The sequence below is a fragment of the Motacilla alba genome, chromosome 1A, assembly GCF_015832195.1.
Source record: "Motacilla alba alba isolate MOTALB_02 chromosome 1A, Motacilla_alba_V1.0_pri, whole genome shotgun sequence".
NCBI lineage: Eukaryota > Metazoa > Chordata > Aves > Passeriformes > Motacillidae > Motacilla > Motacilla alba.
This window is the reverse complement of record NC_052031.1, coordinates 67,815,847-67,843,330: the sequence shown is the minus strand read 5'-3', so window position 1 is coordinate 67,843,330 and position 27,484 is coordinate 67,815,847. Positions and strand designations below refer to the sequence as shown.

The window sequence follows — 27,484 nt, the reverse complement described above, 5'->3', positions numbered from 1 at the left end:
CAGAGGTCTTTTCCAACCCAATTGGTTCTGTGGTTCTGTGATTTTAAGCCCATAAAACGATCTTAAACGAAAATCTGCATTTATATGGCGGGGAGAGAGGCGGCTGTAGACGGGGTATGAGGAGCCTTTGGCCAAGCAGCACCAGGTCGGGGACCCATCAGCGCTGCAGGAGGAGAATCGCGGTCGGGAGAAGCGTGGCGGAGCCCGGAGCGGCCGGGTCCCGGCTCCGGGGCAGTCCCGGGCCCTCAGGGCCCCTCACGCCCTCAGCCGCGCGGCCGTTGCGCCGGGGCCGCCGCCGCCGCGTGCCGCGCCTTCCCGCCCGCCCGCCTGCCCGCGGGGCGGGGCCGGCCGGGCGCTCAAATACAGCAGCGTGCTCAGCCCCGGAGACCCGCTCGGAGCCCGGTGAGTGCCGCGGGTGGCTCCCCAGCCGCGGGAGGGGTTCGGTGGCCACACCGCGTCGGGCGGGAAGCTCGTGGGGTGTGCGTGGGCGGCGTCCCGGCCGCGCTCCGAGACGCGGTGCTGCGCGGCGCCGCCCGGGAAGCGCCGGTGGCCGTGGCGGGCTTGGGGCGAGCGTCGGGCCCGCCGGCTCCTGGGCCGCGGGGCATCAGCGCCGGGGCCGGAGGTGCCGCTGCAGCTCGCAGCCCCCCAGGCCTGGGGAGGGAAGTGACCCTGCGGGGGGCCGTGTGCGCGTTGTGCTTTTTCTCCCGGCTGCTGGAAGCTCCTCTGCCTCCCGGCCGGTCTCGTGGTTCCTTTCTGCCCGCGGAATCCGGCCTTGCGTTTCGGCGGTGCGGTTGTTTCTTCCTTTACTCCGTTTCCTGCTCGGTCGCTGCCTGTGTCCCGCTCGTCCCTCCTGGCCGAGTGCTCTCCACTCTGCCATCCACTCCGGCCCCTCTCCTGCCTCCCCCGGGGACCGGGCCGCTCCCTCCCGTCCCCGCTTCTGTCCCGGGCCGGCCTCCCTCCCGCTCAGGTGGCATTTCCTGAAACCACAGAAAGTTCTCTTTGCCTTTGGACTGCGTGGTGAATTGCAGCATCTCGCCCTCCCTTTCTGGTGAGAGTTGTCAGACGCGAGGGGGATTGGCCGGGCGGTGGAAAGAGAGAGTTAATGCTGTGGTGGCGACCCCGCCGCCTTCCAGCAGCGAGGGATGCGGGAGTGGCAGCTCCTGCAAAAAGGCAAGGATTTCTAATAATAGCGCTAACCTAACGTGTTTAGGAAGAGCAGGTGATTTGTACAGTTGACTAGTTCAGCTATTCGGCGGAGCTTTTCTCTCTGCTCCTTGCCTTCCCCGGAGCTGTGGGTGTCTGTGGCTGCCTGTTGAGCGCCTCGGGCTGGCCCTTTGTTTCCCGTGAGCGGCGCTCCCGTTCCCCGTGACACACGGATGTGCTGGGCTCAGGGCGAGTGGAGGCTGGAGCCGGAGGCTGCGGGGTGTGTGTGGAGTGGGAGGGAACGGAGTGAGCAGGTCTCCTTCCTTAGAAGAATATTTCTGTAATTACATGCTGTGGCGATGGTCTCTGTGCCTTGGAGTGGCACTGGCTCTGAAACGGGTGGGTTTGGCGAAGGGGGGATGCTCTTGTCTTCTTTTAAACAATATTTTGTAGCTTTAATAATAAAAAAAAGGCATAGAGCCTCAGAGTCATTTAAATCACTAAAGTCTTCATTCAGGAAGTCAGCGCTCATTTTAGAAACGGCGAACATTTTTTTTATTTCTCTTGGAGTATGTGTGCCATAATCTTGTCATGGGATACTTGTTATCTGTTCAAAAACGGTTAAAGTGTTTGGTGGAGGAAAGAGCAAAGTGATTCCCCGACAGGAAATTGTTTTTTGAAGTTTTTGTTTTGGTTTGTTTTTTTGGTAAAGGACTTTTTGCAAAAGTCCACCTGTGGGGAAGAGTGGTTTTTGTTCTGTTGTAACTTCTTGTCACTAATCAGACTGAAACTGTTTTCACCTGCCTGTGGAAGCATAACATCTTAAAAGGTGTTATTTAAAAAGAAGGGGTTTTCTGTGTGGGTTTTTTTTTTTCTCTCCTTTGTAACCTCTTTACATGACTTTAGTGCTGTTCAGTGTCTTTAGGATAACTTTGCAACACCCAAATTTGGAGATCTCGTCTGTGCCACTGGTGTTACACAGAAACACCGGGGGAAATGCATTGTGTAAAAAGTAGCATTCTAGCACCCTGTTATTCCCTAGCATTTCTCCAGCCTGTCTCTTCCCATTCTCTTGTCTTCCTTTCTTAGTCTCTTGTCTTTCATTAAAGGGAACTGGCAGGGCTTAGGGACCTGCTGAGGTGAAACACTTGCATTGTGCGTGTGCAGAATGTAACAGGTGATTTTAAACCTGTGGATAGGCTGCCCTGTACAAGAGAGGCTGGTGTGACAAACCTCCCCTTCTGATTTGTCAGCACCTTCTAGTTTGCATCTGGTGACATTTGCTGAATTTAAGAAGAAAAAACGCGACTGATTTTTGGTTAGGTGGTTTTCTTGGGTTCCTGCCCTTCCAGTTTCTTAAAACCAGATTAGGCCAGCTGAGGCTGTGAGTTGAGCTCGGTTTCTCAGCGTGCACGGGCAGCAGAACCGTGTTCAGCACTCCACCAGGGCTGCCTGTGCAAACCTGGAGCCTGTGCTCCTGGGGTTTGGGCATGCCTGAACCCAGAACCAGCGCACTACACCTCTGGGTAGTGTGCGGGCCTTGCAGAGGTGCTCAGTGTGGCTTTTTATTTCTGTTAGATCCTAAACCAGTAAGAACTGTGATATTTAATTAGGGAGCTGTATGGGGCGTGTGTGTATTCACTGAACGCTCTCACCCGAGGTCATTTATGCCATGTTTCCCTGTGTTGTGTTTTTCCTCTGTAACAGGATGACAGGAGTCATCCACACTCAGCAGGAGTCTGAGGAGCTGACAGATCAAACAGGGTTGTTGTTTTTTTTTTTCTGTAATAGAATGAAATTGTTTGGAGTGGGAGCAGGCAGACACATAAATCCAGTGACTGTCACCTTTGGAGACCTTCCTGGGGCAGCCCGGTGCTTGGAAGTCATCGGAGTGGGGAGAAGGGACTGTCTCTAATGACTCTGAACAGGTTTTGTGCCTGGTGCGAGGAGTGCTGGTGTGACTGTGCAGGAACAGCCTTGAGATGCTGGTTCCTTGATAAGGCAGCTCCTTTGGCCGCTGGGTATGAACTCCCCAGCAGGAAATAGCCAGCCTGGTCTGCGGTTTCTCTGCTGAGGGGAATTGTGTGCAGATGGGCAGGTTTCATTTTCTCTGCTTAGCAGTTCCTAGATGAGTGAAAGAGCAGAATTTACAATCAATTTTGGGTGGGTTTTTTTTGTTGTGTTTTTTTTTTTTTTCCTCAAGGAGTTGCCTTCTCCTTTTTTTTTTCTTGGCATGCTGTGGCTTTTTGTCTGTGTCAGATTACAGAGTTTTGGGGGCTGGAATTACCTGCATATCTGGGTACTGTGCAAAGCCAAGTACATGAAAGTATTTCCAATTAGTGAGTGGAGCTCGTGGCTTAGCCAAAGATGCAAAACTCTTGGAGGTCTGAGCCCCTTTTAGTTTTGGATGGCTTTGCTTGGGCTTGGAAGAGGTTGCAGGGTGCTGAGTTTAGCTTTAACTAAAGCTTATCAGTTATGATTATGGTATGTGCATGGAGGGTCCCTTCCTCAGGTATTTTGCAAGTCTGATTTTTTTGACCCAGACAAGATAAGAAGGATATAGGGAAAGGAGGGATAAAATATAGAAAGAAGTGTTGAGCCACACAGTGTCCAGTGTCATTCTTTAGGTTTGGTAGCAATCTGTTAAGCTTCCGTGATTGCCTTGATTTGTACCAGATGTCTGTAGTGAGCCATGTCCTGACATCCTGCTGTTAGCTCATCCGTACTGGGAAGAGAACAGGACTCTGGAGCTGCTGGTGGTGTGGATTTGGCACCTCCTTGCACCTGGATGAGGCGGCAGGGGTTGCCTCCTGTCTGCATTCTGAAGCAGGTGCTCCATGCAGAGCACAGGGCTGTGTTGATGTCACTTTCACGCCCTTCTTGGCAACAGCTGCTCCAAGAATCCTTCAGCCCCTTCCCTTGAGTAGCCCCATGGCTTGGAGCCTTGTTAGCCCTGCCTTGGGCACTTGGTGACTTCTGCCCTTGATCCAGTGTGCTGCTTTCCCTGTCTCTTTGCAGCACCATGGCACTGCTTGGCCCTGGTGGGCTCTGGCTGGACTGCCCTTGCTGGCAAACATGAGGAAGGGGCTGTAGCCCTTTGTGCATTATGGGGATCCTGCTCTTTCTCCCATGAGAGGACAGTGTCATTAGAGTGGCTTTAAACTCCTCCTACCTCAGTAGCTTGTCCTGTAAACTCTCAGAGCTTTTATTCAGCTTCACTGAAGTGTCAGCAGAGGAGTTGGGCTGTGTGTGCAGTCATGGCACAGGCGGATGTTGGATTCTTGTTTAAATGTCTGCAAACCTGCTCTATTTCCTGGTAAGATGTGACACTGTGACCTTTGGCCAGTTCCTAGTGCTCTTACTGCTGTTTATAGAATGGGCAATACCCAGGTCTCTCACATATTTTGGACTATTTTCTTCATCTTTAAAGGACACATATGTTCCTTGGTAAGTGTGGCTTCTGGGTGTTCAGTGTAATTGCTGCAATACCTTTGGATTGACAGCCACGTGAAGGAAAACCCCTTAGATCAGCAGTTGCTCTATTTTGGCTTTGTAAGCTCTTCCTGTGTTTCAACATCAACCTATTCCTCCCAAGGTAGAACTGAAAGTGAAATGGTTTTGCTTTGCTTCATGCACAGTCATGTGTTTTCTCCTAGAAGAACAGATGTTTTCTCACTGTGTGTGTAGACCAACAGCTGAGAGAGCCCGTGGGTGTTGAGTGGAAGAAGCAATGTGCTGAGGCATCTCCTGTTTGCCTGCCGTTAGGAAATGTGTACTCCTGCAGGCACCTATTTGCAATTTTCCTGTCACAGTTCCCAAGTGGCTCCTGCAGCTTTTGTTTGGGAAGGAGTATTTTATTAGCTCTGTGTCATTGTGAAAAGTGTTAAAAAGAGATGATGCTTTCTTTTATGCTGACAGTGTATGAGCTGCTGCTGTCAAACAGCTTTGATCACAGTGATGAATGCTGCTTGGAGTTACTATTATTTTTGGCTGCCCGGTTTGATGCACAACTTTCTTTTTTCTTGAGGATTTCTGGGCTCCTGTCATAAGAGATTCCTTCAAGATTACCGTGATAACTTTTTAAAAATATTTTTGTACTGGCATCATCAGTTTAACTGTCATGGTGGGAGTGGAGGTTGCAGTGCAGCACAGTGGGAGAAGGGAATCAAAGGATCTGTGTCAGACTTTCCTTCTGGGGATCACCTCTGGCTGTCTCTGCTGTGCACAGTTGTTTCATAAAACTGAGGCATGTAAGAGATGTTTACATCTCTGATGCTCTTGATGTTTAGGAGGAGGGGAGCCTGTTAAAGACTCATTTTCATGTTCTGGGAAAGATGTCAAATATTGACGCAGGGTTGTGGATGCTGTCAGAGCACACGAGTGTGCAGCTGTGAAGATTTGTCTTTGTACACTTCCTCTAGAAATGCTTTGGATTTTTTTATGATGAATGTTCAGAGCCTGAGAGGGTGAGCAGGCTCCACTGAAGTAATTCTGAGGAATGCCTGCTGTGAGAATTCCCTTGACAGTAAATTGTGCAGTGCACTGAATCATTGCTTAGTAGCTCCATGAGTGCAGTCCTGGCTGTTGCATCAGCAGCCTTGTTTGAGCCAAGCAGGGAGCTCCTGGAGTGCTGGAGTGTTGTTCTTTGGATGTGTCATTTCTACAGGCCACTCTGATTCAGTATTTAAACTTCACACTGAAGCATCTTTACAGCTTCTGTTTATTGCAGAAAGCAGTGCAGGTATCCCTTACCAGGCTAGAAAGGCAGTTCTTGCCTACTCATATGGCCTGAAAGGCAGAGGGAATGCTACTCTTAGGGGCCACCTGTGTCCATAAAGCTGTCTTTTTGAATTCTTTTTTTAATTACTTCTGACCAGTTTCTTGCTTTGCTTATCTAACTTGCCAGTCAGGCAAAGGAAAGACAGATTTACATTCCTCTTTACTGCTGGTATCAGCTGTGAAATGCATCCAAGTTCCAAAATGAACTGGCATTCCTGATTCTCTGACTCACGGCTGGTCCGTGCTCATGCTGGCACTGAACAGTAGTTACAGGTATTAAAACTAAAATCAGGAGCATTCTGTTGTCCTGTAGATGGCATGGCAGTTCTTGCATCCAGTCCCACTTTCTGAGATCTCACGGCTGGCAGAGCCTGTCCAAGTGGCACCTGCAGCTCTCAGAGCACTGTTGCCAAGTGCTGAGGCTGTGCCTGCTGCAGGAACGGGGCGCTTTGTCACTGCTGCAGTGTAAAAACAGCTTTGCCAGAGTGCAGTGCCCGTGGCCCAGCTGGGGCATGCTCTAAATCCGGAATCAAGTCTTGCATTCCTCTGGTTGGACGCCGTCACTTACACATCACCGGTGATGGCTGGACTTTGTCCCAGTGCTGCCTGCTCTGTCTGTTTGTCCTTCCTTGATAATGTCAGAACGCTGCAACTGTGATTCCTCAGTGCTTCCTGCTTTTCCATCCTTTCTAAGAGGCAAACGTAAGAGCTGCTTACGCTTTTCCATCAGGGTTTGCTCTGCTCCCTCCAGCCAGGTCCTGAGGAAAGACAGAAGTATTTCCCTAACCTTACTGAGGAGGTGAAGTGCAGGAGGAGCTCACCGGGCTGGAGTTGTTTTTGCTCGACAGCAGGGGGGAAAAACAGCCCAGTGCCAGATCCAAGGAACTGCCCGCACTCTGACAGCTGAGATCCAAGTGCTGCCCTTGCCTCTTTTATGGCTATGCCCAAAACATGGAGATTGGGTCAAACAGCCATTTGAGTCCAGATGTAGTTAGATGAATTCAAATTCCAGCTGCAGGCTTCCTGCTGACTCAGTTTAAGCTCAGCTGTGTGTGGGCTGGCTGCTGACTAAAATGTTGTCGTGCTGCCTCTGTGGCTGATCTGATAGAGAAACCACCCTGATGACAAGTTCCTGCCTACCTGGGTTTTTTAAGAGCGTTAGTAACATGGCAGTGCTCCTCCTTACTCATTCATGTGCTGCGTGGGGGCTGGTCACCAGAGGTTTTTGAGCCAAATGAGAAGGGTGGTTGATAAGGGACTTGGATGGTTTTTTTCCTAAGAAGTCAAAGCACTGCCCTGATAGCTGGAAGATTGCTGCAATTCATGTAATTGTGAAAAGACGAACGACCTTCAGAAACTTAAATAAATTTCTATCAAAAAAGCCTACTGAGAGCTTCTTTTTAGAATTGTCTCTAATAAAGTTTTTCTTCCAAAGAGGAAGGTTAGCCCCCTTTAAACAAAAAGTGAAATGTATTTCTAAGCCAAAATACACAGCTGAGAATGCTTGGTGTCCCGGCTGAGATGATAATTCTGTACTAAAGCAGCATAAAGAAGCAAAAGTAAAAATGCCCCAGCTAAGGCACTAGTTAAGTATTTGTCATGTTTTGCATCAAGAATATGAGGAATAAATGGCTTTGTGTTGGTGCTGGGTTTTGTTTTCCCTTGCTGGAGAGATTGGTAGTGGCATTATTTACATCCTAAAGAAAGAGGCAATTTGAAGCTGAAAGGAAGAGAAACAAAAGCTGGAAACCTCAAGCTGTCCTGCTTAGGACTATCAGGCGGAGGTTGTCCTGGTTGGATTTTTAGTCTCACGATTCCTGTCTAACAGGGCATTCCTCCCAAGAGCCAAGCAAATAACCTGCGAGTGACTGGGGTAGGAGGTGTGTCCTGCTCTGGGCCGCTGAGCTGCTGGTGTCTCCAAGAATGCTCCTCACAGCTTGTCAGTTTTTGCCACTTCCAAAACGAGCTCTTGATGTTGCATCCTCTCTGAGTCAAAGGGGTGGAAAATAACCTTAGTTTGGAAGCAGTGTTCCCTGTGGCTGGGAAAGTCCTGTCACTGTCCAAGCCAGTAGCTTTGGTGTTACCAGATGCACCAAACCATCCTTTAGTTTCACAGCTCTGTGTGTGACGTGCCCAGAGGGTCTTGTTGAGCCCATCCTTCACCTGGCTTACACATTGCAATGTCTCTGTTCTCCCGCCACGCTGCTGCTCTTTCCAGAGCCTAGAAGCAAATTCTGCTTTAGGGGCGAGTCTCAAATGAGGCAAAATCCTGGGGTGTTCTAAGCACTGGTACAGGCTGGCAAATCCTTTGCAGGGTAAGGAGCAATGGGGACAGGTTTCCTGTGGTAATGATCACATCCTATTTACTGTTGGTTTGGCACACCAAGAAGGTACCTTCCCTGGGCTCTTTAGTTCCTGTTGGGTTTATGGGCTAGAAGTGGAGCATTGCTTCTGGTGACTTTGGGCTCTGTGATGTGGTATTTGCTTACACTCTCCTGACCTGAAGTGCTGCTGGCAACAGTGGCACAGCTCAAAATATCCTCAAGTAAGGAACTTCCTACGTCTGTGATGCTGTTTCTCTTTATTTTCCAGTAGTGACTGGACATGCAAAGTAGTTGTGCCTGTGGCAAGTTCTCATGCAGACAGTAAAATTGAGTGGTTATGGTTTCATATATGGATTTAAAATGTCAGGACATACCAAATACTTGGTTTCCCTGCCTGTAAAATGATGCCCTTGCTCTGTAGCTCAGCAGTGAAAATCTGCCTACAGGACAGGTAAGTGCCACCAGGCCCTGGAAGGGAGAAATAGTCACTGTTCTACCTCTCCCAATAGTGATGTCATCCTGTCTGCCACACCCAAAGTTCTTTCAGCTGCCCCACGGGGAAAGCAATGCTCAGATTGGAAGTTTTTGACTTTGCAAAAGTCAAACGATGCTTTATTGTTGTTTCTGCTTTGGAGATTTTGTTGCTCCTAACTCAAACGTGAGGCATAAACATCTTGACAGCTCACACAGCAGGTCCATTGACCCATAATCCAGACACAGCATTAAAGGAGTCAGTCTTTAGAGGCCTGTGCCTTCCCTGCTGAAAACAGTGTTTTCCTGACCAGACATATCTGCTGGAGCTGAAATAGGAACTGCCAGGCTGGGTGTGAGGAGAGGTGAAGAGTCTGAGGGGAAGTGATGGTGAGCAGAGGCACTGCTTGTGGGGTGGCTTCTTTTCTGAGCTGTCTTGGAGATGCAGCACAAGTGTGGAGGTGCAAACTGATTTGTAGGGTGACTTAGCACTGCTGCAGGGATTCTGGGACCTGCTGCTGCTATGGCAGCCCTGAGAGCTGTGGGGAGTTCCCCCAGCAGGTAACCATGGTGTCACACAGTGTTTGAGGCTTTTCCTTTGGATTATCCCTCCCTGCTTGATGTGGGAGAGCGGCACCAGTGCCAGTTGTCTTGCAGTCCCTGCTGCTCCCTCTTTTCCACCCTGCAAGCTTGCATCTCTCCTTCCGCTGGAGTCAGGGGGTTCTGGCCCTGCCTGCTCTTGCCTCTAGTGATGCCACCCCTCACTGGTGGACTGCAGATGGGAAAAGCTACTCTGGTGAGTTCCTCGTGAGATTTAAAGGATAGTGTAACTTGGGGATGAGAGAGAGAAACAGAGGATGGGACGCCAGACCTGAAGGAGCTGTGTTGCTGGAGAGCAGTAAGTCCCATCCCTCAGGGTGTGCTCAGCCCCATCTAAAGAGCTGTGATTGCCTTGGAGGAAGCGTCCACGGAATTCACTTGTGAAAAATCACAGAATTCACTTGTGAAAACTGCTGTGTGTGGGTGGAAGGAGGTCTTTCCTACTGCACTGACAGCCTGCTGGTGGATGTGCTTCTCCAGCTGTAATTGTTTTCTTGCCATATGCCTCTCCCACACTCCTGCATCCCATGCAATGTTGAGTTGGAATGAACATTGATTCTGTAGAACTGATTTAAGGGTCTTAAACTTGCAGGTAAAGTACCCCCTTCATTTTTTTTTTTTAAGAAAGAGAGAAAGAACAGGGTGTAAAAAATGGTTGTAGTCCTATGTGTTGGACACTTCAAGGTATTTAGTGATTTCTCAGAAGCAGAGAAATGTGTCCTCTCATTTCTCACAAAGAAATATGAGCTTCTCAAAAAGTTCATTTGTCTAATGAGTGAATTCAAGTAAAAAATGAACAATTTATTAAAATTAACATCTGTGTCTCTTCCAGCAAAGTCAAGCCCAGAAGAAAAGTCACCGTGACCAGTTTCAGAGCCCCTTCAGGTCCCAAAGAGCAGGACAGAGGACTCTCCCCAGCCAGAACACTCCTTAGGGTAGAGGTGAGTAGCAGCAATAGGGATTTGAATGGAACAGAGGAAAATGCAAAGCAGCAGGGGGCAAGCCTGTGTTGTAGCTGTTAGTCTGACATAATTCCATGAAAAGAAGAGCTCGTGGTTAAGAGGTTTCCTGTGGGCTGCTGTGTGTTTCAGACATGTTGCAGATTATGTTTTGGTCTTGGACTTCTAAGAGCCTTTGAAAAGTTGGGAGATTCATGGTCTCTTAAAATATGACTGTGGTTTGCTTCAGAGTTTGAATTTCTTTCTGCTTTCACTTCCCTCTTTCCTACCAGCATGCTTAGTTATTTAAAACACAGATGTGAGGGATTGTTGTGAAATAGTCATTTATCACTAGCCCAGGTCTTGGATGACTAGCAGGCCTTTTGTTTGGGTTTCTTAGTGCTTCCAGCCCATTTTTGGTTCAGAAAGTGCCTGCATAACAGCCAGGTTGTTGCCCTGGGTGAAGGAGGCTTGGTAGGGAGGGAGTGCCCCCTTTCAGCCAGGCCCTGCTCACCAAGAGTTGAACCAGCGATTTGTGTGTGCAGCTGTGGGACTGCTGTGTGCAAGGCACCCAGTGCCAGGTTGTGACCCACCCGTCAGCTGCTCCTGGCAGGATGAGGAGGGAGCGCTGTGCTCCTCCATCTCCCCTTGGGCTCTGTCCTGCTTTCTCCCTCCTTTCTAGCTATCCTCCCTGGAGGCGTGCAGAGTTGCACTCATGTGACTGGAAGCCTCTGTTGGCACCTGATCCAGCCTTCCCCATCACAGATATTTGCTGGGCAGTATCGAAATGAGCCTGAGTATCCACGTGGATCTCTTGCATGGAGGGTGGGGAGAGGCACCCTCAAGGCCCTGTGGATGTGTAGCAATGCCAGCTGGGTTTTTCATTCCAGAATATTCTGCTGTGCATGCAGACCTGTCAGCTCACCTGCCCTCAGGAGGTGCTCAGGAGTTCCTCTCTGATCACCCTGCTCTTCATGGAGGGTTGTTCCCCCCTTACCCAGCAGCAGCTCTTGGCTCTCAGGCGCTGTTTGTAGTTGTGTGACTCCACTGTCTGGCACATGTCGATGGCAGGAGGGAGATTTGTGCCTCTCATTCACGAGGCCCCTCTCACTGAGGCAGTTGTCGTTTCCTCAGCCCTTTTTCATGACTGATGGTGTGTGATGGGCAGCTCTCTGCAGAAATAGGGATATGCATCACTAAAAGGGACATTTACTATGAGACATGGCCAGACACATAAGTACAGCTGCAAGATGTGGATTTATGGGAATTTTTTTCCTTTCACACTTTTCTTTCTTACTCTTTCACAGGACGAGGATTTGTGTCTGAAGCAGAGGGTGACCTGAGCTGCTCTGCCCCTGAATCCATTATGGAACAGGTTAGAGTCAAACATGTCTGAAGTCAGCTGTTCACAGTGTGCAGTGGTTCTCTGGTACACTTGTCCTGAGATACGTTGAAGGGGATAAGTCTCAGTGTTGCCTGGTGTCCTCCTTGAATTTCCCAGAATTTCTGCAGTGTTCCTGGCACTGCTCTGAATACAAGGAAGTGGATGGAACCAGTTAGGTTGCAGGCTGCTTCCTTGCAGCTCTCAGTGTGACACTTCCCCTTGGGACTGCCAGCTGGAGATGTAGCTATGTAAGAGACTACAATGTTTGTTGATAAAGCTAAAAGGGCTAAAACTAATAAAGGAATTTGATGTGGGGGTTTTTAGGGCAGTTAGGACTTGGTGAAGGGAAGGAGAGATTTTGACTCTATTTTAGAAGGCTGGTTTATTATATTATGATATCTATTATATTAAAAAAGTCTACACTAAAACTATATTACAAAGACTAGAGAGAGAGATTTATTAGAAGGTGAGACAGGAATAGAAAGGAATGAATAATAAGGTTTTGTGACACCTAGAGAGTCTGAGAGCTGCTGCCTCCTCGATTGGTCAGCAAGTAGAAATATTTCACATTGACCAATCGAGAAAGCACCTGCTGCATTCTACAGTAGCAGATAATAAATTGTTTACACTTGAAGCTGAGGCCCTCTCAGCTTCTCAGGAGAAGAAAATCCTAGCAAAGGGATTTTCCTAAAATATCATAACCACAGGAATGGGCACAGCCCTGTGATCAATGCATTGCGTTGGTTTTCGTGATGTTGAACACAATTGTGATGCTGTTACTTAGCACGCTTAAATCTTACACATTGAACTGTAACTGAAATGTCTGTCATCCTCCCCCAGCCCAGCTCGTGTTAGGATACAATTCTACCCCCCTACTCTGCCCTCTCACAAGCCTTTTGAACACAATATGATTAAGAAAGTGTCAGTGATAAAGCCAATGGCCAGCCCGAGGGCTGTGAAGGGGATTGCCACTGGTGCCCCTGTGAGCTCGGGTGCCAGGTGACCTGCACTGCTGTCTGCAAACATGCGTGCTCCATGGAAGGTGTGCCTTCTGCTCATCTCTGACTGATCATATCCTTCATTTTCCATTTGTTTCCATTTCTGCACCCTGCCTTTTGTGGGCTTTGTTCCTCCTTTTGTCTGCCCAGTCAGATATGGTTATGTCAAGGTTCCATTCCCCAAAACTCCCTTTCAGTTACCAAGTTCATCCTGTTGCATATTGTCAGCATAACAAACCATTCTTATTTAACTATATTTCTTCTCCCTAGATAAAATTAGGCCTAAGTATTTCCTTACAGGCAGACCATGTGCATACCAGAGTCAAGATTTTCTTTCTTACTTTATTTCTGTGCTTATATCACATCCTGATCTCTTACCTGTTTATCTAAAATTTTTGGAGAGTCTCCTGGTTTTCTGGAGGCCTTAGTTGGTTATGAGGCCTGGTGTCCCAGTAGGACCTCTTGCTCCCATCAGTCTGCCTGCCTCATGGACCTCCTCAGCCTAATTAATTTGGGCACTCTATGCTGCCTTGCTTGAAGGCTGCAGATTGTGTGGCCATGGAAGCAGCACGTGCCCATTTACCGGGGGTGAATATGCCACTGGAGGTGGCACTGATCTGCCACCTCATGTCACTTTTCTTGTGAGCAGCTGCTTGGGTCTCTACAAGGAGCTAAACAGGTTTATTATGGAGCTGGATGAGGTTCCTTTGAAGAGGGAGAAGAAATGTGAACCTTGGGGGTTTTTGCAGCCGTATGCTCTTATCTCTATTTCCCACCTTGTTACTGCTCTGCTCTGATTACATGGAAGTGGGGAGCTCCTGTCTCTTCATGCACAGCAAGTGGAATGCCCAGTTCCCAAATACAGGGTAAAACCCTTCCAAACACAGGTGTCTGAGTAAGGGAAATGGATGGGTTTTGCTGAACTCACACCTGTTTCCAAAGAGGAACTTGGATCGGGCTTGCTGCCATTGCCACAGCTGGAAAGGTGAGGAGAAGGTGAGCTGGGTTTTCCACACCAGTTTGCAAGAGCAGAGCGTTCTGTCATTCCCCATGGGACAGTCCTGTGTGGGTGCACATCCAGGAGTCAGTCTGCCTTTGCTGAGGCCTTGTGGAGCCCCTGGCTGCTGCTGTTCAGGGTGCCCGGAGGAGGCCACAGAGACGCGTCAGGGCTGGTAAACAGTGCGTGCCGGGATGCTCTGAATGGGACATTTCTAGGTATGGCCTTAACAGTGATTTCCCTGTGTTTCAGATCAATGGGCCTCTTCAGATGGAGCATGCATTGCTGTTCACCTTCCTGGAGGTATCCTCTGACTGCAAGTTCAAAGACCAGCTGCATTGCCTGCAAAGCCAGCAGATCATGTTGTACCAAGGAAGCGATGACGATGAGCTTCAGACCGATGGCAATCGGAGCGGCCACTTCCGGAATGGTGAGCTAGGTGAGCAAGCTATTCCCCATCCCACCTGCCTCTCTGAACACTGTGGTTTTCTTTCCCCATTTCCTATCTTTGTTTGTTTTTATTGTCTGTTTCTGTTGAGAAACTTCACTGTGTGGCTGTTGGTGGTGTTGGCTGGGAATTTAACACTTAGGTTAAGACAACTGGTGCTTAGCACTTTCTCTCTCCATGGATTTCTAGAGCACCTGTCACTGGGTTTTGTCTGCAGCTCATCAGGCAAAGGCACAAAGCTGCTCCTGGTGATAGCTGCCCTCAAGGAGTGTGATACTAAGCAGTTCAGTTAGGCCTTGCATTGCTCCTCAGGCAGTACCAATACTTGGGCTAGGATCTTGGAACAACTCGAGTTCTGGTACTGGGTGAGTCCCTTTCTGCTCTACCAATCTGCTGAAAACTGTTCCTCAAGTGGCTTCTGGTCGTGTTCCTGCTTTGCTAGCCATCTGCAGGGTGGCTACTGCCCCTTGCCCAGGGTGTGTCAGCTGGCACCCTGGCCTCAGCTGAAGCAGGGCGAGGAGGAGCTGCCACAGTAAATAGCCCTCTCGCACACATTTGCATAGGTCTCGTGCTAAAAGCAGGTAGGACAAGGTGTAAGGCTCTCAGCTGAAAAAGGACAGATGCAGAGTAGATGTAAGGAAGATTTTTCCAATGAGGGTGGTAAAACACTGGCACAGGTTGCCCAAAGAGGTGCTGGATGCCCCACCCCTGGAAACATTCAGGGTGAGTTTGGCTGGGCTTTGAGCAGTCAAATCTAGTTGAAGATGTCCCTGCCTATTGCAGGGGGTTTGGATGAGATGGCCTTTCAAGGTTCCTTCCAGCTGTTCTATGAGGTGCTGTATTTTAGGTGGTGCTTAGGAGACAAGTCCTGACAAGTCACTTAAAGTCTAGAATCATTAGGCTTGAAGAGTTATGCCATGTTATGCACAGCAAACCAATGTTCAGTGTTATGCACAGCTTCTCAGTTCCCCTCCGTGGGCTGGATGCTGGCTGTAACTGTCCTGTTCAAATTTTGGTTGGAGATGTTCTAACATGCCCTGCAGTGATTTTTTTGGGCAGGGTGAGGCTGCACTTTACCTAAACTACAGATACAAACCTCTGTTTGCCACAATTCCTGGTAAGCAACCTGGGTACACTTAAAGAAATTGTGCTTAGACCTGTCATGAATACATTCAGGGGTGGAAAGGAGGTTGCTAATGGAGATTAGCAAAATGCTGTGACCTGTACTGAACCTGATCTGACCACAGCCTGTGAACTGAATTCTGCTCTTTGTGTTGGCAGGGTTGGCTCCAGCAAATGAAGAGGTTATCCGGATCATTGCTGCTCAGCTCGCTGAGATTGGAGATCAGTTTGATAGGGAAATCCAAGAAAGAGTAGTAAATGGCCTAGTGCAGCACTTCATGAATGAGAATCTGTCTAATGAGGTGAGTGAAAAGCAGCCTGATAAGCAGTTCTCCTTTTAAATATTCTGCATCCTTCCTGCTGTGACTTTGAAGGCATCTGAAAATGAATCCTGAACATTGACCTTTGAGGATTTGTTAGAGGTGATTCTGTGGCAGAAGTTAATGTGTAAATTTGGTTCCTTGGGCTTATCTCCTTTCTGATAAGTGAAATGGTGGTTGTGGAGAAGGACTGACTGTGAGGCATTTTGTCCTTCTTTTGATGGCCTCATGGCTTATCTTGGAAAATGAATGGTCTGGCTAAGGCTTAGTTTTAGCACTTAAGATCTTTGCACTTTGGTGCCAAGTCCTTTGTATCTGCTGACCATCATAAGAGTAAAAACTGAGCAGGTTAGTGACAGGAGCTGAATTTGTGCTGGTTACTGAGCACCAAAGAGACAGCAAGTCATGAGACCCTTTCCTGATGCTGTGAGTGTGTTTATAGGTGCAGTGTTGGGAGTAGCTGTGGGTTTAGGCCTCTTCCTAGATGCAGCTGGCCCAGCATCTAACATGCCTCGCTGCTGTGCAAGGGAAGTAGAGTTTGAGGTCTCTTGTGTTAAAAAGGAAGAGGAAGGCTATCCAAGGATTAGATCTACATCTGGATCAAGTGCCATCGTTTTTTGGGGGTGTTTTTTATGTAGCAGGCTGGCTGCCATGGCTGGGAGGAAGGGGAGCAGCATCCTGGAGCGTTGCAACAGGCACATCAGTTATTAGCACAGTCCTGGCAGGCTGTGCTGAGACCCCTTGCTGCCACAGCTGTTGCACCGAGATCCCTTTTCTCCTTCCACACAGGAGATAACCCGGCAGATGTCCAGGGCAGTGAGAGAGCTTATACGAGCCATCCCCTCAGACATGGATCAGGAGAAGGCCATGCTGGTGCTAGCAATGGTCTTGACGAAGAAAATTGTGAATACAGTGCCCGCCCTTCTACGCCGTGTCTTTAACACCACTGTGAACTACATGAACCAGCAGTTCCACAACTACATTGTTGAAATGGTGAGTGCTGTCAGGCAGCTCTGTGGGAGACACAGCCAGCCTTTTAGCTGTCCTGGGTTATTCCCTGAGAGGTGGCCTAGCTCTGGACTGCCTGTGGCCTGCTGGTTTCCCTGTAGTGCTCTGGAGGTTGTGCCAGAAGGCAGTGTCAGTCCCTGCAGAGCTCTGGGAATGAGTGTGCTTGAGGGGGTCATGTCACATCTGCTTGTCCCCATCTCAGAGCAGCCAGTGAACAGAGTGCATTTGTTCTGTCGGGCAGAGAGAGCTGTGACTGCTTCTTTCCTGCTGCAATCTCCTCCGGCAGCTCTACCAGTACCATTCTGGTTAATGATTCTTTCATTCCCTCAGGGAAAGAAAGCCTGACCTGAGCTCTGCTGGCTCCCCAGTGTCTTGACCATGAGGTCTCTGCTCTTGTCTTCCTCAGCTCCCCAGAGCTTGGGAGAGCTGGAAGGGGAAAGGAATTGCTCTTGAGAATTAACACTAGCAATGAGAAATAGTCACATCTGCTCTTGTTGTCTGTTGGCACTCGAGCAGAGGTGGGGAGGCTGTGCAGCTCGCAGGCAAGCCAGGCTAGGGGCCCCAGCTCCAGCAACTAAGGGTTCTGGGGCGGGGAGGGGACAAACACACTGCTGCTAACCCTCAGCGGTCCTGGAGAATGAGATCTGAGTGAGCAGGGCTGTGATCCTGCCCCCCTGTGAAGCAGCGGTGGCACAGCTGTGCTGTGCTGCAGGCCTGTGGGACGGTGCTGCACTGCAGCCTCGCCAGGGACAGTGTTGGCAGCAGTCAGCAGATGGGCCTGGCTCGTGCTGTCCCTTTGCCTCACCCTGGGCACGGTGTCACTGTGCCATGTCCTTCAACTCTGCCCTTCCCTTCGCTCAGTTTGGCTCCAGGGTGCTGAGTTATGCCAGACACGAGTCACCCAGCTGGGGGTAGCACCAGGGGCAGGGAGGGAGGGGGCTGGAGCTGGGCCCCGGGGCTGTCCCACGCTGTTCCCGTGGCCGTGTCCCGCCGCTGGCTCGGGAAGGAGCACGGCAGGTGGCAGTGTCGACTCGCGGCACTCCTGGGCAGGCACAGGGCAGGGCTTGGCGCGGGAGAAGAACCCTGCTGCTGTTCATAATGCCCCTTCTGTTTCTCTCCCTCCAGCTGGGTGAGTGAGCTCTCCAGGCCTGCGTGGGGCATGTAACCCGCTGAAGAGTTTCCTAAATGAATGAAGAGGATTTGGTTTACTCTTAACTTCTGAAATGCAGCTGTGAAAGGGATGGCAGAGCTTCATAGATAGGCTTTTGTAGACTAGCACAGCAGTAATAGTAGTGTGAGCTGCCTGCCAGCTCTGCCAGTACCTGTAGGGAGTAGTGCTTGCCTCTCTCCTTTCACAATATTTCTTAATTTAGCAGCAGCAGCTTTTGTGCAGAGCCCGCCTTGTGCCTCCACAGGCTCTGTGTTTTTTCTAAGCAGCTGTCCCATTTTGCTTTATTCACTTCCCAGCCCTGCTCCTGCAGCTGAGCCATGCTGAATGTTGTTCCCAGGAAGGCCTCAGGCTGTGGAATGGGTGGTTCATCAGCGGGGTGGGCCGGAATTGGGTTTATCTTGATGAGAAGCTGTCAGCAAGAAGGAACAGAGCCCTGAGGGAAATGGTGGGGTGTGCCCAGAGAAGTGTGACACGAGGACACTTCAGTATCAATCACCATCCACCTGTGTTTGCTTGAAAAATAAAACTGACAGAAAAAAATGTAAAGAAAAGAGCGGGGTAGGGCACAAGGAAAGTTTTTTGAGAATGCAACCTGAATATGCTTAAGAAAAAGTAGCATATCTTGTAGTTACATCTCAGGCTGAACAAACTTGGACTCAGGTTGTTTGATACACAGCCAGACAAGGTGGCAAATGAGTCGCCTTGATCCAGCTGCCTCAGGACTTTTCCAAGTATGTAAATATTTTGTAGGGTTTTTTAACTTAAATAAAAATCTCACTTCTCGTGGCTACTACAGCTCTGCTGACTTTCAGTCTCCACCTGAAATCCTTTTGTGCAAGCACTCATGGCATTCCTCTAATTCCCCATGGCTCCTGATGCGGCTGTCAGCAGTAGAGACACTCTGGTTCTGTCCCTGTGCCTTGCATAAGCAAGACTCCTGTAAGTAAAACCACCTTTTCTTCTGGTGCCTGCATGAAAACAGGGGGAGAGTGGAAGCACAGAAGTAGTCTACACGTTGTTTTTGAAAACTGTACCATTTATTAAAGTGCAACCTGGGGGCATGGTCTTACAGCAGTGTCCCATTAGCAGAGGGAAAGAATGTACATACCCCTTCACTTGAACTGAATATTGAACAATGAAGCTGGAAAGAACTTTCTTGTCAAGGTGGAAACACTTTTATTAACCAAATGGCACAAGAAGCTTGAGACAGTTTTCCCCAAAAGGGCTGCACTTGCACATTGGAAGGAACAGTATGCCGAGTTCCTGGGATAATGGGTGACCTGAGGACCAGTCAGGGTCTCTTCCCCCAGGCAGGCCTCTTGAGAACAGAATCCAAAATCCCTGCAAGTCTGTCACTATTTGCTTACACCCAGCAGGAGCCTAGCAGAAGAGATCCCCTAACCTGCAGCTTCAGAGTCAGTCCCATTAGTCTTTACTACTTAACAAACCAAGTGGCATTCTTTTGGTCTGAGTGGGTTTTTAGGTTTACAGTTGAATAAAAGCTTATCCTGCAAGTTAAAACTGAGGACAAAGCCCCTAAAGGTACAGCAGTAAGATGCATCCTCTGCAGTTTGTTGTGTCCACATCGACAGTGTCCCTTGCCTGCCCTGCAGATACTGCAGGGAGATCAAAATCAGCTTCCACTGGAAGCCAACAGGAGCTCCCCCACTTCTACAGCCTGACCACAGCCCTCTAGCTTGGAGGAAGCAAGTCAGCCTACCCAAGAGACTGAGAGAAGGTCAGCTCTAAGTAGAAAAAGAAAGTGATAAAGTTATTTAGCTTAAGGAGGTGGAGCTGAGTGCTGTGTTGTGGCTCCTCTGGACTAACACTTCTGACCCTTCTGAGCTGGTGTCATTCCCCAGCCAAGTCCTGGTCAGGTACCTTCACTGTACCAGACACAAACAATTCTGTTGCCTAGACCTGGCCCTGCAGTCCCTGCTCCCTCTGGGCCTGAGAGCTTGCTCTACCTGAGTCAACTAGTGCCAGGTTAAATTTTATAAACACCTCCCTTCCTTTTTTGTTTTGTTATGGCAATACAGAGCTTGCACTCTTAAGCACAGGTACATACATGAAGTCAAAATAATACTGCTCTTGCAGCCTTCCTCGTGCTAAAATTAAGCAGTACAAGCCACAGCTTTTGCCCTCGTTAGGTAGAGCAGATATTGTGCCTCACCCCTCCATGTTTCACAGACTCACCTAGGTTTGGAAAAGACCTTTGAGATAGAGTCCAATCCATGACCAAACATCACCTTGCCAACCAGCCACGGCACTGAGTGCCACATCCACCCTTCTCTATCACCTCCAGGGACGGTGACTCCAGCAGCTCCCTGCAGCCCATTCCAAAGTCCAATCACCCTTCTGTGAAGAACTTCTTCCTAATGTCCAAACTAAACCTCCCCTGGCACAGCTTAAGGCTGTGTCATGCTGTCCTGTTGCTGTTGCCTTGGAGAAGAGCCTGACCCCTCCTGGCTACTCCCTCCTTTCAGGTACTTGTGGAGTGATGAGCTCTCCCCTGAGCCTCCTGCTCTCCAGGCTGAACTCTCCCAGCTCCCTCAGCTGCTCCTTGCAGGATTTGTGTTCCAGACTCCTCCCCAGCCTTGCTGCCCTTCTCTGGACTCACTCCAGCCCCTCACCATCCCTCCTGAGCTGAGGGGCCCAGGACTGGGCACAGCACTCGAGGTGCAGCCTCACCAGTGCCAAGCACAGGGGAAGAATCACTGCCCTGCTCCTGCTGGCCACACCATTCCTGATCCAGGCCAGGAGCCATTGGCCTTCTTGCCACCAGAGCACTCTGCTGGCTCATGTCCAGCTGCTGTCAGTCAAATCCCCAGGGCTCTTCCTGCCTGGCCACTGTCCAGCCACTCTGTTATGCCCAAAGTGTAGGATGTGGCTCTTGGTTTTGTTGAACCTCCTATGACTGAACTCAGCTTATGCATCCAGCCTGTGCAGGTCCCTCCCTGAGCCCTCCTACTCTCCAGCACACAAACACTTGCACCCAGCTTGGTGTCCTCTGCAAATCTGCTACTGTCGCACTCAATCCCCTCATCCAGATCATCAATAGAGATAATAACCAGGAAATTTTCACTGGGAAACACTTTCCCAGTGTGCTCCACCATGAGAAGACACAGAGCCAGAATATGACATTCTACTGCCGCCCTGGGCTTTCTCATGCCTGCAGGCATCACACCTGGGCCAGCCATGTGCACCTCTCCACCCCACTGCCCCATTTCACAGCAGAAGATTCTAGTAATTACACTCTGAAACTCTCTAACAGGAACTTGCTCTGGCTTAGGGAATCAGTGACTGTGGAGCCAGAAGCATTTCTAGTTTTTTGCCAGAACAGCAACATCTACTTTACTGGGCTTTGCCAGTACTGCCACAACCCTGTAACTGACATCAAATATAGGGAAGGTTTATAACCCCAGATTATTTTAACTACTAAAATAATTAAAATGAAAGGACACCAAACTTCAGCAGCTTGCTTGTTTAGTACCAATTAAACTTTTCATTTGTGACCATTAGAAAGCATTGATTAGTTTAAAAATGCAGTCCAAAGTTTTAGCCTAGCTGTGATCAGGGCTATGGCGGAAGGAAGGAAATGGGATTCTGGCAGCAAAACTTGTCCTGTGTAAGAGCACTCAGCACTGCAGCTTCCACCTGGCACTTGAGCTGCAGCTGCCTGAGCACAGCCAGAGTGGAAAACGAAGCCCTCACAAGCGGCAAGGATGGATTCCTGTAGTGCTGACTTACACCACAGCTCAGGGGCCTCAGGAGCCCGCCAGGCTCCCCCCAGCACACAGGAGCTGCATCTGCCTGGGACAGGGCTCTGCATCTGCACTTGGGCAACAGAAGAATTCTGTCTTTGCTCTCAGCCTCTTGCTCCTGCAGTGCCAGCTGAAGAAAGTCCTTGCCCAGCTCCCAGCCACAATGCCCAACTAAACATATTTAGAATTAAACACAGCTGAATTTAAGTTGCACCTTACCTTGACAGCTCCTTATGGAGCATGCTGCCCACTGCACTTCCTTCAGTATTTCCCACTTTTTTTCACAGATCCAGCCCTCTGCTGTTTTAGCATCTCAGCTTTAGGGTATGCTAAGGATAAAGTGAAGACAGAACGGGTCTAAGGTAGATATTTTGTTAAAGTACAGGCCACTAGAGGACAGATATTGAGGCACTTCTGGGAAGGGGATGAGCGACACAAGTAATCCTATATGCCCTTTTGCAAGTACACAGCTCCTGCCTTCCCTCTGCCAGCCAGGAGAGATCCACTCGAGAGAGGCTGCCCCACACCTTCCAGGGTAACGAGCCTGCAGGTTAAGGTTACTGTAATACACCTGAAGACAGGGGGAAGAAAACTTCCATTTCTTAACTCACACCTCTTAAGAGAGCAGCCTCTCACTCAGGTCTGCAGGAACAGTGCCATCTGAGCTCAGCCCCCTTTGGTGACTTCCACAAGGCCTGACCACAGGACCCCAAACTCTGCAGAACTCAGCCCCACAGCTGACCTTTTGAACTAGTGGAGTTTCCCAGAGGAAAGAGACTCATCAATACATTTTCTGAACACGTGGTCAGCTCAAAGTCTCGCTGACTTGCCAAATCTAAAAGAGCCCAGAAGGGAAAGAACATTATAAAGAAAGGACCGAGCAACCAAAACGTACGGTGCAACTGATGCTCCATGAAATGCAGCAACACACCAGACACTCAAGGCTTCTGCCTGACCACAAAAATGCCTAACAGAATTATTAATTTTCCTTACTACTGCTGCCACCTTCTCGCTGCTGCGCGTGGATGCTTTTTATTTCATGCCCCACTGGGCTCCTTGTGGCAATAAGTTTTTAACTTCTTCCCTTGCCAGCCTGGATTTATTCTTGTTTGTCCTCCACCCATCTCCACACTACTACTGAAACAACCCCATCTACAGAGAAGAAGGAACACCAGCTCCACCCTCCCCCACTGGTACACAAGTTATCCAGAGTGTCCAGAGACTCCATCCCTGCCTCAGAGTACCCTGCTGTGTGCCTGGAGGTGGGGCTGTACCAAAAGCAGAGCTGTTCCTGCATGTCTGTGACAGACAGAGCATAAGGAGACCTCTCCTCTAGGTGGGGGAAGCTCCTGCAAGGGGCCAGGAGAGGGAACTGCCCTGGTGGGGAGGCAGACAGCATGGAGCCCATGGCTTGAGGAGGTCCCAGTGATCCCTTCTGGGGACACAGCACTGCAATGAGTACCAGCAGGGCACCAGAAAATGGCAAAAAACCCACTCAATTCCACTGTGCAATATGATAAAATATTTGGGTTTTTTTTCTGATAAGGCCAACCTGCTATTTTGTACATGGAAGAAGAGCAATCAGTGATCAACAGTAGAGTCCAGAACTCCAGAGCTCCCAAGTTCAGTCCACAGCAGCAGTATACACACAACCCTTCCTCTTAACGCTCAACTTCACACACACAGAGCTCAAAATCCAGTAAGTTTTCTAGAAAATCCATTTCACAAAAGCTTACACAAAAATAATTCCTCAGAATCTGACACATTCTGACTAACTTTCCAGCATCCTGGGATAGGAAAATGCAGCAAGAATATCCTAAAATAGAGAATATGCTAAGATCTCTTCATTCTGAGATCCCTTAAGAGACAGGCTCATCAGGAGATGCACTCTGGATATGGTTATTTAGAAATAAAAGTACCTTGTCTTTGTGCTTTGTGAAGACTCCCCCACAAGCTCATGTTTCATTTTTTACATTACCACACGTTCCCTTTCACCTTCCTCCACCTGGTCCAAGCCACAGTGCCAGCACCAACCCTCAGAGAGGCATCCACAGCTCCGCAGTCCCGGTTCTGCCTGGGAAGCACAAGGTGCTGCGCTGCAGCTGGACAAGGACAGACACACAAACGTGCTGACAGGGGAACGCTTGTGGCTGGATCCCACTAAGGAGCAGGGTTAGGGTTGGGGATACTTGAAAGGCTTCTCTCCACACACGCCTCGAGCGTTGTGACTGCAGCAAGGGGGATTTCCTTTTTTTGCCAAAGGTGATTGCTCGCGATGTGTGAACCTGTAAGTTCAGGCAATTACAGATTCGCCAAGAACTCGCACTGAACAGCACTCTGGCCAGGTCAGGAACAAGCAGATAGAGATGCTTAATGCTCTTTTGCTCAGTTACTAGAATCCATTGCTTTATATATCTGGGATTCTGTCACAGGCAAGACCAAGTTAGGACTAAATACACTCTGTGCTTAACTTGGGAAAGATAATGCAGACTGCAGCGTGACACAGGACAGCAGAGCATTTAATATCTGAATTGCACTTGAGGCACTGGCCTTGCTTCCACACGGGTTTGCTGTATTTTTGCTGAATATACCCCAGATATCAGAGCAGTGATCCCAAGGGCACCGTGCCCAGCATCAATTTCGTACCTCTGGTAACTGAAGGGTTTGCAGTGAAGTGAGCTGGGCAGGAGCAGAGCAAATGGATTCTCAAACCAGCAAACAGCAGTGTCCCTCCCACCCTCCTGGGCAGCACCTCTGCCCCAGCAACACCAGGATGCTCAGAGATAATACAGCTATAGAGAGGCAGCATCTTCACAGGATGGGGCTCCAGTAAACGTTAGGGGCCAAAACCAGTGTGAGCCAAGAGGTAAGAATAAGCACTGTCCCACTGGGGCTTAGGAGGAACCTGGAAGGTTATGAGGAGCAGTGCTGTACCTGAGAGGAAGCTGAGACAAAAGGGACACCAGCCTCTCGCTACAGGACTCAGGTTGGCTAATGTTTGTTAGGAGGGGCTCGGGGGCACAACGGGAAGTGACAAGACAGCACAGCTGCGATAGCGGTCAATCTGAGAAGCCAGAATCTCCAGGGGCTGGCAGCAGCTGGCTCTCCCCTTCCCCTGGGGATTCTTTGTTCCAGTTCCTAGAGTATGAGCACCCCTTTCTTCAGCACCTGCACTTTAAGTTCTTAAATTTGCAGATTTTTTTGTTTGTTTTTTTTTTTAAAAATACCCCCATACTTTAATCACGAAAAACCAGTCCCCGCCCCGATTCTACTAAAAACATGATTGTCCGTAGCTGGAGGCTTATTGAATGACCTCACCTCATCACCACTGAGTTACTCAAATGTCCAATTCAACAGCAGGCAGCTCAACCTTTAGGTAACACAACTACAAAACTTGGATGTGCTCTCTTCTCTCCTCCCTCCTCCTCGAGAGAGCCCCGTTACTTTCTCCTAAGCGCCAGCGCCACTCCGACTGCCACGGCCAAGATAGCGACCGCGGCAGCCCCGCCGTACAGCAGTATCGATTTCCCTTCTGGCAACAGGATAGGCTTCTCCTCTGCAGCTGAGGATTTCTCTTCTATTTCTTCCAAATGGCCCTCTTTCCCCGCTTTTTTTTCCCCCGGAAGCAGTATTTTCTCAGGTTCTGGCGCAGCCTTTTCTTCTGACGGGGCTAACTTGGGGACAGGTTTAGTTAACACGGGGATTTCAGGTTCAACAAGCTCTTCAGCTGCTTTTCCCTTTTCCTCCTGTTTTGTACGTAGAAGTGAGGAGGAATGTGCTTTTTCAGCAGCAGCGATTTCAGGAGGTTTTATTTCCTGTAAAGAAGCAGAGGTTTCTGGAAAGACCGCCTGTATGGTCTCTGCAGCACCAGCTGGCACTGCTGCTTCCTCAATCCCCTCTGGTATCTCTTCCTTCTCCACGTGAACGATGTCAGAGTTGGAAGAGTTGTTCTCACTCCTCTCTTCAGCCCCTCCGTTGCTGTCCAGGCTTTTGACTTCTTCGGGATCCATAGCCACCTGCTGCCAGGACTCAGGTCCCAGGGAGACCGGCAGGCTCTCCGTGTGCCAGCTCTGGCTGGCCGACAGGGAGACGGGCAGGCCCTCCGACTGCCACGACGTGGTCACCGTGGGGGACTCCGGGGGGCTCACCTGCCCTGAGTTGTCACTGGTCAGGATGTAGATGTCATTGCTGTCCTCTGCAATGAGCCCGGGATACTCCTCCTCTTCGGATTCCAAAGTGAAGACTGTTCCCTACAAACAAAAAAGGAGGACACAACACGTGAGCGATTCCTTCAGCATTCCCTTCATATGGGACAGAACAGAACAGGACACCTGGAAACTTGGTGAGCTGGAAGAAAGATGAGAGGGCCTCTGCAGGAGCAGCAGCTGCCTGACCTACATTTCAGTAGGGATTACAGAACCCTGGTGTGCCCAGAGAATGGAACCCCTTACATAGCTTTGCTGGGAGCTCCTCCTTTCCCTGACTTTGTCACCGTGACATCACCAAAATGCACCACATGGTCATTATTAACCTGACAAGACACTGAAGTCTGAAACCAGACTGCAGTGGAGCAAAGAAAAAGAAAGCAAACGCAAGTACATGATCCCAGCTGAATACCACTCCCCACTCCTTCCTGTGCAAGTGCTCTCTATTGCTTGTCCACTTTCATCTAACAGTGCTCCTCTTACATTAATTTTATCCCATTTCCAGTGCTATGTGAAGCCTGAATTTCTACTCTGTACCAAGAAGTTGGACTCTACAATAATTCTAGTATTTTGCTACAATTTTATCTCTTCTTCAATAAGTTCACTTTCAAAAACTGCCATCATAACTTTGGCTACACAACTGAAGTTGAAACAAACAACCAAGCACAGACACCCAGAGATGGTGACAGGGTTTGCTTGCTTTTATTTAGCTAGGAAAAATCTGTAGGCATCCTAAAAATTTGACAATGGGTTTCAGCTGGAGAAACTGCAAGTGTAAAATACTGATTCCCTGCAATCAGCCCAGTCTGTGTACTGGGCTCGATGCTCCATGGGCTGGAATATCCCTTTGGCAGTTCAGGTCAGCTGCCCTGGCCATGCTCCCTCCCAGCCTCCTGTGCCTCTCCTCACTGGCACAGCATGAGAAGTCCTTGATGTAGGGCTAGCCCTGCTTAGCAACAACTAAAACACCAGGGTGTTATCAATGTTACTCTCATTCTAAATCCAAAACACAGCTCTGTACCAGCTAGGAAGAAAACAAACTTGATTCCAGCTGAAACGAACACCAAGAGATGGGGGCAGGGAGGAACTCCAAAGTTTCCTATGCCATATAAGAGAAGTCTGTACAGTAATTAACAAAGATTCAGTAACTTCCTTGTTTGTAACAAGAATGATTTGAACATTCTATCAAATACTGCAGTGCTGGGAGCCCCTTCCGTGCAAATTCCAAACTTTACAGTCCATCATAATAACAAAAAATTCCATTCCTTCTCTTTCTCCATGCTCCTTTCCACACACAATGGTTCTCCTAGAGCACTCTGAGCAGCTGTCCCTTTTTAAACCCTTCCCAACACCTGTGAATTTGGGGCTTGAATCCTAGTTTCCCATTCCAAGATACCTCCTTGGTTATTTCACAGCTTTTTATGGATCCACGCGGTGACCTGTGTCAGGAACTCATCCCACTTAAAAACAAACACACTTCTTATTTTGTGGAGATGTTTTTAACCCTCAGCCCATGGAATTCTGGAAGATATTTGGATGTGGGCAAAGGAGTATTACAGAACACCTGAAAAGGAACTTTTCTTCATAAATGCCTTTAAATTGCTTGGATGTGGGAAACATCATCCAGCTTGATAAGAGTTCCTCAGGGAAAGGGTTAAAACCAATTAAGCTGCTCACTAACCATTTGAGGATCACCACAAAGTCTTAACTCAGAATGCAATAAAAATGAGTAAAGCATTACATTTGTGAAAATGTTCAGACTCCAACCACATGCCAAACCCAAAGCAAGCTCTGCTCTGCAAGCAGTCACTG

General features: G+C 49.1%; 2 protein-coding genes across 3 annotated transcripts in view; one reads left to right on the top strand and one right to left on the bottom strand.

Annotated features, from left to right (window-relative positions):
- The first annotated feature begins 330 nt into the window (after positions 1–330).
- On the top strand, positions 331–18,498 carry BID (BH3 interacting domain death agonist). 2 transcript variants are annotated; one of them, XM_038153393.1, is made up of 7 exons: positions 331–402; positions 10,150–10,258; positions 11,563–11,630; positions 13,887–14,073; positions 15,364–15,506; positions 16,314–16,517; positions 17,658–18,498. In XM_038153393.1, exons 3-7 carry the CDS (start codon positions 11,622–11,624, stop codon positions 17,667–17,669), a joined length of 555 nt encoding a protein of 184 aa, XP_038009321.1. In that variant the 5' UTR covers positions 331–402; positions 10,150–10,258; positions 11,563–11,621; the 3' UTR covers positions 17,670–18,498. The 2 variants fall into 2 exon arrangements, with proteins under 2 accessions (XP_038009321.1, XP_038009322.1); XM_038153394.1 differs by lacking the exon at positions 331–402 and adding an exon at positions 512–1,048.
- Positions 18,499–18,718: 220 nt separating this feature from the next.
- Positions 18,719–27,484, bottom strand: part of BCL2L13 (BCL2 like 13) — a 41,177-nt gene continuing 32,411 nt past the window's right edge. The window contains exon 7 of the mRNA XM_038153392.1: positions 18,719–25,717. Coding sequence (XP_038009320.1) covers positions 24,908–25,717 — 810 coding nt within the window. The 3' untranslated portion in view covers positions 18,719–24,907. The remainder of the gene's footprint in view (positions 25,718–27,484) is intronic.